Source organism: Prunus avium, chromosome 5 (genome assembly GCF_965620075.1).
Source record: "Prunus avium chromosome 5, drPruAviu1.hap1.1, whole genome shotgun sequence".
In the NCBI taxonomy this organism is placed as follows: domain Eukaryota; kingdom Viridiplantae; phylum Streptophyta; class Magnoliopsida; order Rosales; family Rosaceae; genus Prunus; species Prunus avium.
This window is the reverse complement of record NC_142288.1, coordinates 13,673,353-13,686,267: the sequence shown is the minus strand read 5'-3', so window position 1 is coordinate 13,686,267 and position 12,915 is coordinate 13,673,353. Positions and strand designations below refer to the sequence as shown.

The following is a 12,915-nucleotide window of genomic DNA, read 5'->3' as shown; positions in this document are numbered from 1 at the left end:
TTAAATTAGTACTATAACACATGTAAAATAATTTATTAGTTATTTCACATGATAATCAATTTTTGAAATGAGATGTCTTACAAGAATCCGTATCATACCAAACAAAAAATAAAAGAAAAGAATTTCACTAATGTTTCCTAATTTCTATTTTCTTTCTAACTTGGGCACAAAAATAAGGATGTTGCACAATAAATATGAGAAGACAAAGAAATTATCAAACAGAATAGGATACATGAAATTCTATTCAATGAAACACAAAGTATGCAATAACTAGGAAACTACCAAACAAAAGGAAGATATTAATATGACCCAAAAAAAAAAAGGAACATACAAATATGACAACCAGAAAACCAGGAAAAGCATAATGAAAACCCATTAATAATTTGTAATTGATTATATACTTACAAACTGCAATGACAGTAAGTGATCCTAAGCATGCTCCAGCAAGTAATACGAACTTCCCGAAGTCTCTTCCATTGAAACAGTAAAGGTGAGGATTATCAAAGAAATATCAATTTGCAAAATAAATCAAATAGTTTCCCTGTAAATTTATATTGCGTTAGTTTTGTACAATATTCCACTTATTAAGAACCAAAATTTTTATTAGTATATAAAGACATGAACGTCAAAAATTACCAAAAATAAAAAGAAAAGAAAAGGTATTCGTAAAAAGTGGAACCAAATTGAAATGTGAAGAATCAGAAGAAGCTTGGAAACAGACTCTAGCTGCTTTAAAGAACAAGCCTTAAAGATGCAAAGCATCTCGTAGGAAGCATATGAGTTATACTCTAAGAAGGCATTAGTTAGTTTGAAAGAAACTTCAGAGCAGTTAAAGATACAGGTTGATAAGGCAATGATTGATTTGAGTGAGATAGCGAAAGATATCAGTGAAGACAGTAAAGAATATATATCCACAAATGCAAAGAATTCCCCTGAGCAAGTGAAGGAAAACGGAACCAGGTATATGTATTCCAGGTATTCATTAAAAGCGGAACCAATTCTTGTTTATATATAACTTCCAGTATATATACTGTTTCGTTACACCATTATGATTACAAAAGATCAACGAGATAAAATATGCAATCAAACAATAGAAGCGGAACCAAGAAAAACATAGTTCCATCTTTTGGAAGGAACAAAATCGATGTGGAGAACACAACCCCACTTCGTTTTTTGGTATAAAAAAAGGGCAGATTAACCACACATATACAACAAGGCAAGAAGATTAGCACAACATGAATTGAAAGAAGAAGTACCTTGTTCATGAAGAGCTCAATGCATGTTTGTTCATCTTCTCTAGCAGACAAAAAAAATCTCACGTGAAAAGTCTGATGGGTTATGGTGGGATCTGAGATAGGGTTTGGTATTTATACCTCCCACTAAAAAGTCTCACCCAATTGCACATTTAAAAAAATCCTTCGAAATTAGCAAGTTTTTGAATACCATAAGACTTTTTGTTACTTGTTTAAAGTCTTGATTGAAAACCACTAGATTTTGACACTCTCTTTTAAAAAAATCCTAATAGTCTTAATTGAATACCATAAGACTTGTTTAGATTATTTAAAAGTCTTAATTGAATACTAAAAGACTTATTTATCTCAAAAAAAGTCTTTTAAAATCTCAACTGAAGAGAAGGGAGGATGGGAGGGAAGAGTAGTAAAATTGAAAACAAAAACAAAAAACTGAAATCTACTTGAAATTGTTTTCACTTTCAAGTTTTTGTTTTCACTTTTGTTACTCCTCCCTCCCATCTCCCCTCTCATCCTCTCTCTCAATCTCACACTTACTCTCATTGAAATGGTTATCAAACGGGCCCTTAAAAAGTCATTAAATATCTTCTATTTACACACATTTCAAAAGAAAGTCACTTACTGCGGTGGTTAGGAAAATCATTGATAGAAACAGGTTACGGGTTCAAGAAATCCTTTGGTGCCGATTCAGTTTAAGCGAACTGGTGGTTTGATATTTTAGGCAACCCGAATGCCGAATCAGTCAATTCGATTTAGTTCGGTCTAACACCGAAAAATTAAATAATAAATAATAAAAATCAAACTCTGGTCTGGTTTGGCCAATTCGACTTGTTTTCGGTATGATATGCCCAGCCCAAGAAGCAACCACTGCTTTCCTAGCTTCCAAATCCGAGTTAAGGGTTCAACGTATCAGTAATGGGTATGGGAAGAAAGGGAATGATTTGCATTCCTGACTTCCCCTGCGTTTACTTCCAATTAGGAATGAAAAAATACGTGGGTCCCACCTCAAAATCCGTAATCACATCCCCTCAAAACCAGGAATCAGATCAACTAGGGAGGGGTAGTTGATCCGATTCTCATTCCTTTCTTCCCTTACTACCTTCTAAAAATACCCTTACCACTTTAAGATAATTACAAAACACCCCAACCCTAGAAAAATAAAAACTCACACCACTTTAATATTATAAGATTTTGCTTAGGTTATTATTATTTGATTTTGTTCAAATATTATTTGAAATTGGTTAGTTTAGCACCACAATATGGAGGAATACGGACATAAAACAAAACTATTGACACTTGTTATGTTCTCCCATCCCATAAATGAAGACACCAAATTTTATAGCCTTTTTTGTTTAAAAAAAAATTCAATGGATATTTATTAATCACCGTTGAAAAAAGCAAAAAACTTCCCTTTTCACTTTGGTTGCTAGCCTCTGCTTGTCTTGTTATGCTTCTTATCATTGTGTCATATTCGTTTTTTTTTTTTTTTCTGTTATATTCCTTATATTATTATATACTAGTTTTTTCATCACTCGTTATATAGTATCTTGCATTATTCAATTTGCTTTTTTACAAGTTATTTAGGTGAAATATATATATATATATATATATATATATATATATATATATATATATATATATATATTATATGTGCAGGGCAAGTAATCAAATTAGTTTAAGATCTGATTCATGAGAATTAGTAAACAATAACAATGGGAATCAACTTCATTCCTGTGCTGATTCCATATGGTTAATAAACAGCTTAATGGGAATGATTCTTCTCATACCAATTCCTAAATTCCACAATTCCTTACCTCCATTCTTAGTAAGTAAACGGCTCCTCAACCAAGAACCATTGAGTAAAGAGGTCTTGCATCTGAAGAAGACTATCATTCGAACATGCTAAGTGTCTGGATAAATAGGCCTACGCCCAACCATACTGTTTTCACTTGCAAATTACTAACTTGGGTTTTGTAAGTCACACCTAAAGGTGTCAAACGGGCTGGATCGGCATTTTTAGAGTTGACCCATTTCATAAATGAGCCTTGTTAGGTCCTGCCTATTTATGAAAATCATCAATCCTGGCCAAGCCCACGACCCTAGACCATATGGGATCGGGCCATGTTCGTGTTGGGCCATTGTGGCTTATGTGCCAAATTTGACATAAGTATCGCTTCTTTTTTTTGTAATTTTTTTTTACAACTTCATTTAAATATCTTTTACAATTAAGTATATAGTGACAAGAATTATTATTTGTTGAAAAAAGAGGCCAATAACTTTATTTAAAGTACATTTAAATAGAAAATGGCTAGATTATTGTTTGGGTTTTAAAAATTGAAACTTGAAAAACAAAAATTATTATTTTATACAGGTTTATTTACACCAATTCGCCCAGAAAAAACGATCAAATCTCACATTGCCCCCTCAAACTTAAAGTGGCCCACTTACCCCGCTTGACCGAGATTTGGTCACCCACTTTACCCTCTACCATCAACTCCATTCAAAAGTATGTTAACTTTGATGACGTGGCAAGGCTGTTTTTGTAATTTCCTACGCATGAATCATTATCCACTAATTGAGTGGGTGATGTGGCAAGTGGAGCCCAAATTTTTAATCACATGGATACCATGTGGAAAAAAATAATAAATAATTCTTCAATTAAAAAAGTTAAATTAAAAACAATCAAACCCAGCAACATTCTTCCCCTCCCCTGTGTATCAACCCTACCCACCCATTCCCCAACCGCCTCCCCACCCACATAGCCCTACCTCAATCTCCCCAACCTGCGCACCTCCCCAACCCTCAAACCCAGTAGCCCCGACCCACCCCAGAGCACCTCTTTGATTGGGGTGCTACGAAGAAATCGACAGTGGGAAATGGGTTTGAAAGGAGGGTGAGAGAAGGAGGAAATGGAAATAGGTTTCAAGCCTTGTTTACGGTGTTTGACACATGAGGGTTAGATGTTATCGTTAGTTGATAACTCGATAGGTTCTTATGGGATCTGATTGGATGGCTATAGGGTTAGATTTTATATTGTTTTGCGCATGCAATGGAATGTTGAATTTCAAAATTGTCTATCTGTATCTATTGATTTGCAGGAGATATAGTAATAGTATTGCAAATGGCTTTGAGCTTATGCTTGCACCCTTTTAGTCTATGTAGTACTGTTTGGGCCTGGTTGAAATTTGACCGGGTCAGGCCCGAGATCCGACAATTAAATTAACATTGAGCCCAATCAGTGGGCCTAATCAATAAGGTCGGATAGAAGCCCAAAATCATAAAGGTTGCCGAATATCTACATGTTGCAGAAAATCTACATGTGGCTGCATACATTAATCTGGCCGAGCATATCAATACGGCCAAGAGCATAAAAGTGGTCGAAAGCCTATATGCGGCCGAAAGTGTAGATACGATCGAATGACTAAAAGCGGCCGAATACGTGAAATCAGCCAATGTTTAAATAAGGAGAGAGATGATCCGTAGGAGGATTTTCTCATAGGTTACAATTCAAATATAGAAGGAATTATGCCAGATTGATGGTCAACCGAAGTTATTGTGGGAGAGCTCAAGATGGAAGGAAAATCAAATCAAATATTATTACTCATATTAAATCACAGGCATGAGACAAGGGATTAAAGATATTCTGGAGCAATTATGATTGATTTGAAGGCCAATTGACGACCGACCAAATTGAGACGCACCGAAGCCCCTATAAATACCAAGCTTATGGAAGAGAGAAAAGACCCCCGACACAATACACAACTTGTCATTTTACATTCTCTTCAATTTCTATCCTAGGAGTAACATAATGTAGTCATAGCCTAGTTCTTATTTTTTCCGCTCTAGTTTCCGAAGATTTCAATTATGCCTTTATGTTCTTGTTCTTGTTTTTCAATTCTATTTCAATTACAATAATTTCAATTCATGTTATCTTCACTGTTCTTCGTAATCTAGTTTACTTTCCGCCCTTTACTTTACGCACTCGCATTTCAATTATTTAATTTATGCAATTTACATTACGCAATCGTCTTTACATTCTTTATTTTACGCACTTTAAATTACGCACTCGTCTTTAAATTATTTATTTTTAAGCACTTTACTCTTCGCACTTGTCTTTTAATTATATTTAAATTCAAGCACCTTTTACTTTACGCACGTGTTCTTCGTTTCATTACATTTCACCTTCAATCTTCATCTCCACCCACTCCACATCATTTGGTTGCTCACATAAAGCCTTGACTCCGAGGTAGTGAAAGAACCTAGGCCGTGAGGAGATTCCTTGCTCGGCCGAACAATCGTTTGATTAAAGTCAAATCTCGGACGCAACACATCCATCTACTCACATTCCATTCAAGCCCAAATTCGGGGCTTGGTGGTGGCACGCCCCGCACTCAAAAAAGAAGAAGGACCAAAAACTCCTTCAATCGGCCTACCCAGCTGAAAAGAGGGAAACAAGTACACTCCATTTGTAAAGGTTTTCATTGGTTTGCTGCATATGGATTATTGTTTTGGTTATTAAAAAAAAAAGATAGGGAGAGAGAGGAAGAGGAGAGAAGGAGAGAGTGGGTCGGGGATGGGCAAATCTGTGGGTGAGGTTTGTATGGCTTCAATGGTGGTCGGAATGTGGTGTGTGATTTGGGGTTAGGTGCTAGAGGTTGATGGTGGGCCATCGCCAGGTGAAGAGGTGGTTGGAGTTGGGGTAGGGTGGTGGTCGGAGATGGGGTGGGGCTGCTGAAATTTCTAGAGAAAATTTTCAAGTTCTGGGTGTGTGTTGTGGGTTGGGTGATTGGGTGGGGGTTTGGATCGGATTTGTTGTAGGAGGTGGTGGCTAGGCATATGTCGTAGACGGGACTAGTCGGCGACTGTTTGGGACTTTTGTTTTTGAGAAGATGGTCGGAGGATGGGGTGCGTCTAGAGGCAGAGAGAGAGGGAGGGAGAGAGGAGGAGAGAGAGGAAGAGAATGAGAGAGTGGGGATTTTTTTTCTCTCTAATTTTAAAATTTTTAATTTTAATTTTTTTAAAAGAATTGTTTAATGTAGTTTTTTATGTTTTTATTTTTATTTTAAATTATTTTAAATTATTAGAATATTTAATTATGTGGAGGTGGGCTCAATATAGGAAGTGAGATGGGATTTAGCCAAGATAGACTAATCTTTCCTAGATAGAATTCTAGGTTGAGCTCATGGAGTTGATAAAGAGGAACAACTTGTCAAGCTTGGTTGTGAGGTCATTATTACCATGACTATCAAAGCAAGGGTCTTTAAATGCTTATCCATTATCCTAAAAAAGAAGGGTTAATTACAATTTAGTATCCTGTGATTACACCCTTAAGACATGTTAGTCCTTACATTCTCAATTTTTACAATAACATACCCAGGTCTTTTAAATTTGTTACAATGTGATTCCACTATTAGGTTTTCCATAAGATCTCTCCGTTAGTTACCTATGTGGTACTATGGGTCCCAAATTTTTTTAATTTTTTAAATTTTAAAATTGATTAAAATATGAATAGAATATTAAAAAACCCAAAAAATTAAATAAAAAAAATTCTCTCTTTCTCTCTCTGCTCAACCTCTATCCTGCAACCATCAACACCACCCCCCCGCGATTTCTTCTCCCTCAGCCCCGACCCCAAACTCTACGCCCCACCTAACAACCATAGCTCGCTTACCACTCTCTCTCCATCGACCTCGAATATTTGATTCACAACCTGAAACCTACACACTTCAACACCTGTTTCTTATCCGATCCCATCAAATTCCCACCCCACCTTCTATGAAACCAACAAACAAATCGGCCGATTTCCCAACCCATCATTAAAATGCCACTGTTTTGGCCGCACCTGGGTAGGATGCCTAGTGTGCAAAGCTCGAGGGGAAGAAGACAAAGACATAGATTGTTTATCCAGAACTACACTAAATGCCTTATAATATTATAGATAAACAGTCAGTACTCTCCGAAACAGATTAATACTATATGACAAAAATTAGTTAGTATAGTTCGACGTACCAAACGAGCCCTTAGGTCCTGTTTGGTGGGCTGGACTAGATGTGACTTATTCAATTAAAACGGACATGGTCCTAGCCATTGTTTGGTGGGCTTAATATGCATCAGGGATTGGATGTGGTTATTAGACACCAGTACATAATAAGATAGGCTCCAGAATCCATCAGTAGACCTGGGTTTTGAAGCCAACTGAGTCGTCTTGCGAGAGAGAGCACACCTCTAGTTTGGTTTGTTGCCTTCTCTCTTCTTCTCTCTCAATCTCTTCCCCTTTGCCATATCTTCAGGTCGATGCGTCGATGCTGTTTCAAAAGCACTCCCATCTTATCCTCCTCCCAACTTCGTCAGCCAGCTCAACACCATGGCCTTGAGGAACTGCAACAACATCGACGTCGCATAAATCGTCGTAGCTTCCAATCGATCTGGCCAAGCTTTCGGCTCATTTGAAGGAGGCATTGCTCTTGAGATATGATTTGAATGAGGCCTTGTTCTTGAGATTTGATGGGAAAGAGGCTTGTTTTTTAGATCTGATTTGAAGGAGGCCTTGTTTTTGAGATTTGATTTGAAGCACGATTCTTGTTGGTAGATTAGTCAAATTGCATTTCGAGAATTGTCTTCATTATTATAATTTTCATAAATTTATTTGTATTTTTTAAATTTTGCTATTTTTGTTTCAGTCTTACAATCTCAACTTGGTGTTGCTGCACCAAACAACTGCTTAAAATCCAGTCAAATCCCAATCAGTCCAATTTATTATATCCAATTCGTCTAGCCTACAAAATGGAGTCTTTATTACAAAACAAAAAGAATTTAAATAAAATAATAAATTAGGCCCACATAATTTCAGGAGTAGCCCACGCGGTAGCAGAAATGGATGAGGATACGACATCGCACTGAGGCCTTTTCGCGTATAAAGAAGCAACGAATCGGAATCCAATGTCGGTCGGAAAAAAAACGAGTCAGTTGAATCCGAAACTTGCTCAATGTCAGTGTCAACAACGGTAAATTCAACCAAACCACAAGGGCAACAACGTAATATCAAACCAGTAGCCAACCGGAACGTTTAAATGCGAGAAGAGAAATCAGAGTGATAACGATGGAGAGAGAGTACTTGGAAGAAACCATAAATGCAAAGTATTCAGAGCCCCAAAAACACAGCACCGGTTCATGGGACCCACGTCAGAAATTATTTATTAAAACTTATGAAAATTTAATTTCTTGTGAAATAAAAATTAGAAATTGGAACCTAAAATCCAGTTGTTATTTTAGGCCACCGCTAAATGCGTTAACTTGCAGCACAGAGCTGGGCTCACTTGTCAAAATTTAGCGTAAAAACCCATTTTCTTGCTGTACGCGTTGTCAAATTTATTTATTTTATATCGTTTTTGCCCTCCATTTCCTTCCAAAAATGCCAATTCGGCGAATTGATAGTTTTTTAATTTAATTTAATTGGGCAGTTTATTTAATGATTTGCTATTTCTGTCAATTTATTTGATATTTTTGGTTGATATTAATGGTTAGCATCTAAATCTAAAATCATATCCAGTTGGGTTTATATTTGTTGGGAATTTTTTGTTGTCGGGAGCGCGGAAAGGTTTCGCCTTCTGAATCTCTCCGGCCGGGGAGGAGAGAGAGGACAAAAGCTTATCTGTTTGTAGATGAGGGTTAGAGTTTTTGTTTTTTAGTTTTTTTGTATGATTAGTTATATACATGGAAGCGTAAGGTATGAGTTGCTTTAGTTGCTTCAGTCCTCGCCGGAAAGATGTCAGCAAGGTCGAAATTGATAATGGCACTCGATCCTCAGGTCTGCCAATTACTCTTTTAAGTTTTAGTTTTTGACCCAATTGGATTTTTAATTTATTTTTTGGGGTTTGATTTGTTGAATGTAAGTGTTTTTTGGCCGAAATTGCAGGTAGTGGGAGAGGGAGAGGGCACTCTGATGATACTGGTAAGTACCCATTTCATGAAAATTTAGAATTTTTCTGAATTGGAATTTTTTGTTTGGTACAATTGTGATCCTAGTTTTGTGTAATTTGAGATTCAGCTGTTTACTCCACTCAGTTCTGATTTTATTGTTGGAAATTTAACACACATCATATGAAATTTTGAACTTCACTTCAGTATATATTTTGTTCCTGTGCTTGTGAAATTGAGTTGTGTAGGAGTTGAGTTATGTTATGTATATGCAGAGAGTGGGAGGGGAAAAGGAAAGGGTGGTAACAACACGCAGCAAAGTGTGGCTCGTAGTTTCACATTTCGCGAACTTGCAGCAGCCACGAAAGGCTTTAGGGAAGTGAATTTGATTGGGGAAGGAGGTTTTGGAAGGGTTTACAAAGGCCGGCTTGATGCAGGCCAGGTAAGTTGCAGGGCTTTTTACCACGTTCGTATTACCGTTACTCCATTAATAGTTGTATGAAATTTTATAAGGAAACTGTTATGCACTGTGATATGTATTGCTGGTTATCGATGAAAGCAAAATTTATTATTTTACAGAATTAATATCTTTCCTTATATCCTTCATTAGATGGATGAAAACTTGAGCCGCCAGATGTTGTCCACATATCATTTGTTGGACTATGTTGAATTCAATGTTTATGTGGTGCAACTTTTGATTTCTATGACCAGGTGGTCGCAATTAAACAACTTAATCATGACGGTCTTCAAGGGTTTCAAGAATTCATTGTGGAGGTTCTCATGTTAAGCCTACTACATCATACTAATCTTGTCACATTGATTGGCTACTGTACTGACGGAGATCAAAGACTCTTAGTCTATGAGTACATGCCAAGGGGTAGTTTGGAAGATCATCTTTTTGGTAAGTATATTGATGGTTAAGAACAGTACGTTCTTATCCATTTTATAGTTTCTAATTGATTTATTTTCCTCTTATACAGTCCCTTGTGTCTATTGATAGCCTGGTTCTTTTAGGTGCCCATAAAATGGCTGTATATTTATCACATTGGGAAAGTATGGGTGTTTTACATCAAAAATGTTGGTTGACAGGAATAGTGTAGAAAATTGAATTTTGAATCATTGAATTGGATTTCTATTTAACTTTTTATTTTTTGGTATGTTGGCTTTCTATTAATTTACGGAAGCAATATCTTAACTCAACTTCAGTGATACCTTTCCTGCTATTGAGGATGGCTTAAGGAAACATTGGATAACCTCTAAATAAATCATATAATCTTTCTTTAGCAGCCTCTTTTCTTTATTATTATATTTCCATTGTATTTGACCTAACAGATGTGGAACTTTATGTTTTCAGATCTGAGTCCTGATCGAGAGCCGTTGAGTTGGGATACTCGTATTAAGATAGCTGTTGGTGCAGCACGGGGCCTGGAATATCTCCACTGCAAAGCTAACCCACCAGTTATCTATCGTGACTTGAAATCAGCAAATATACTTCTGGACGATCAATTCAATCCAAAGCTTTCAGACTTTGGGCTTGCTAAACTTGCACCTGTGGGTGACAAAACTCATGTTTCAACGAGAGTGATGGGAACGTATGGGTACTGTGCACCAGAATATGCCATGAGTGGAAAATTGACACTTAAATCTGATATTTATAGCTTTGGCGTGGTTATGTTGGAGCTTCTTACTGGGAAGAAGGCCATTGACTGCTCTAAGAGGGCAGGAGAACAGAACCTAGTATCTTGGGTGAGTATCTTTCTATTTCCCTTTTTATCTTGCTTTCTTGACAGTCAGATTTTGAATTTCATATACCTTTGTGGAATTGCTACAGTTTCCTATTGGAAACAATGTTTTTATGATTATTTCTTGATATCCTTTTCAAACACCTTTGTTTTCATAAATGCAGTCTCGTCCATTTTTGAAGGACCGGAGGAAGTTTGTTCAGTTAGTTGATCCTCTGTTGCAAGGACGCTTCCCTGTTCGTTGTTTGCATCATGCTGTTGCCATTACTGCCATGTGTCTTCAAGAGCAACCAACTTTCCGTCCTCTTATTGGCGATATTGTTGTAGCACTTGAGTATTTGGCCTCACAGAGCTACAAACCAGACCTTCGTAAGGCTGGGGTGCATAGTCCTTCTTCGTCATCACCTTCACAGCAGAACAGGAATTTTTTCTCTCCGGAATCAGATTGCAGAACGAGTAAAACTTTTGCTTAAAAGTTATTTGGGACAACCTGCTGCCCATACTCTGATTGATGTAAGGCGCAAATCACATTTTGGAAGGAATTTGGCTTTATTTGGTTATGCATGTTTTTCCATAATTAGAGAAACAGAATAGTCATTATTACTGTTTGAGAAAGCATATATGCTGTTGCTTTTCGTGCATAAATTTTTCTAAACCCGAAAAAACATTTAAAGAAGGAAAAAGGTTCTCATATCTTGTTTTCCACATTGTGGTTGATGTTTTAATTGGTTTGTCAACTTCACCTGCATAAACCATTAGAATAGGTTATTGAGCAGCATGAAAGGATCCTACTGTAATCTTTTTGTCCTCTATCCGGTAGCTACTCTATACTATTATCCTCCGTTGAAAGGAGATTTCAAGTCCTCTCAGATCATTTGAATTCTATCATTGGGTTTTATTCCATATTGCCAAAAGTAAAGAGCATGAATGTGTCATATCAACTTCTTTTTCTTTCGATAAGAGCCGTATCGTTTTGGTTTGTCTCAGAAGCAGTTCTGTTATTCATTTATACATGTATATATTTTTGTCTGGGGTTCAATTCTGAAGGACCTTGCCCTTCTTATGTTATAGCTATCTGAAGGAACTTTGTTCCAAGCAATGGATATTGTGTCACTTGTTTAGTATTGATTGCGAAAATACTATACTGATTAGGCCTGTGGTTTGCTCCCACATTGTCTGGGGTTCAATTCTTCAATGTAACTATCTAGCTGTTTTCTAGAGTTTCCTTCATTGTAGGATTCCACACACCCCATTCCCCACCCGCTGTGCCCAGTTTCAAGTCTGAGTTAAAAAAAAAAATTATGATATTTTTTGCTGCATACATAATTTCTTTATTTACTTGTCCTATATCGTGTTGTCCGAGCATTGAGCAGATTGTTTGATAGTCCCTGATCCTAATTGCATCAACTTGTGTTGTCTGGCGAACATGCTCTTTTGGATTTCTCAAATGCAAGTTTGATGTCTCATGTTGTGCTGTGATTCAATGTAACAGCAACATTTATAAAGACAGTTCATCATCGTTTTCCTTTCCATTTTTGTTCTGTTTTTTTCTTGGCAGCTATTGTATTGTGTATTGTAAATGGCAATGTTTTAGACATTGGTCTGTGTGTAAATGATTGATTAGGCAAGTTATTGATAATTTTTCCATACTAGCTGTTGTAACGTGCTCCAAATGTGTGCTTGCAGGTGCCTATCCTTGTCAAACTCAGAAGAACAAGAAAAGCCCTGAAGACCAATGTAATATACACACGTGAAGAATTGGTATAGAAATGTGCGCACAAGTATGTATATATATTTGGGTTTGGACATGTAGCATTTTGGTAAATTAAAATTCAGGTTCTTTTAGTTGTGATTTAGAGGTCATAAACTGTCTTCTATTGGTGCCAAAGCTTGTCTCTGTTTCGTCAAAGGATGAAGAGTTTTGTGTTAGATCAAAAAACAAATAACTGCATCCTTTACCCTACAAGTTAACTGAATGGAAAAACGAGACTTGGAGGTTTCGGTTC

The 12,915-nt window shown here is 36.7% G+C and overlaps 1 protein-coding gene across 1 annotated transcript; it reads left to right on the top strand.

Annotated features, from left to right (window-relative positions):
- Nucleotides 1-8,483: 8,483 nt before the first annotated feature.
- LOC110768133 (putative serine/threonine-protein kinase PBL21) lies at nucleotides 8,484-12,765 on the top strand. Its single transcript, XM_021971817.2, has 7 exons — nucleotides 8,484-9,057; nucleotides 9,166-9,201; nucleotides 9,443-9,609; nucleotides 9,879-10,068; nucleotides 10,522-10,913; nucleotides 11,074-11,422; nucleotides 12,596-12,765. The coding sequence occupies exons 1-6, from the start codon at nucleotides 8,979-8,981 to the stop codon at nucleotides 11,380-11,382; spliced, it is 1,173 nt and encodes a 390-aa protein (XP_021827509.1). The 5' UTR covers nucleotides 8,484-8,978; the 3' UTR covers nucleotides 11,383-11,422; nucleotides 12,596-12,765.
- The last annotated feature ends 150 nt before the right edge of the window (nucleotides 12,766-12,915 follow it).

Bases quoted from the DNA above. Each gene is read 5' to 3' on its own strand.
- LOC110768133 (XM_021971817.2), top strand. From the start codon at position 8,979: ATGAGTTGCTTTAGTTGCTTCAGTCCTCGCCGGAAAGATGTCAGCAAG. The intron at 9,610-9,878 runs GTAAGTTGCAGG...TTCTATGACCAG, and splicing joins GCCGGCTTGATGCAGGCCAG to GTGGTCGCAATTAAACAACT. The intron at 10,914-11,073 runs GTGAGTATCTTT...TCATAAATGCAG, and splicing joins AACAGAACCTAGTATCTTGG to TCTCGTCCATTTTTGAAGGA.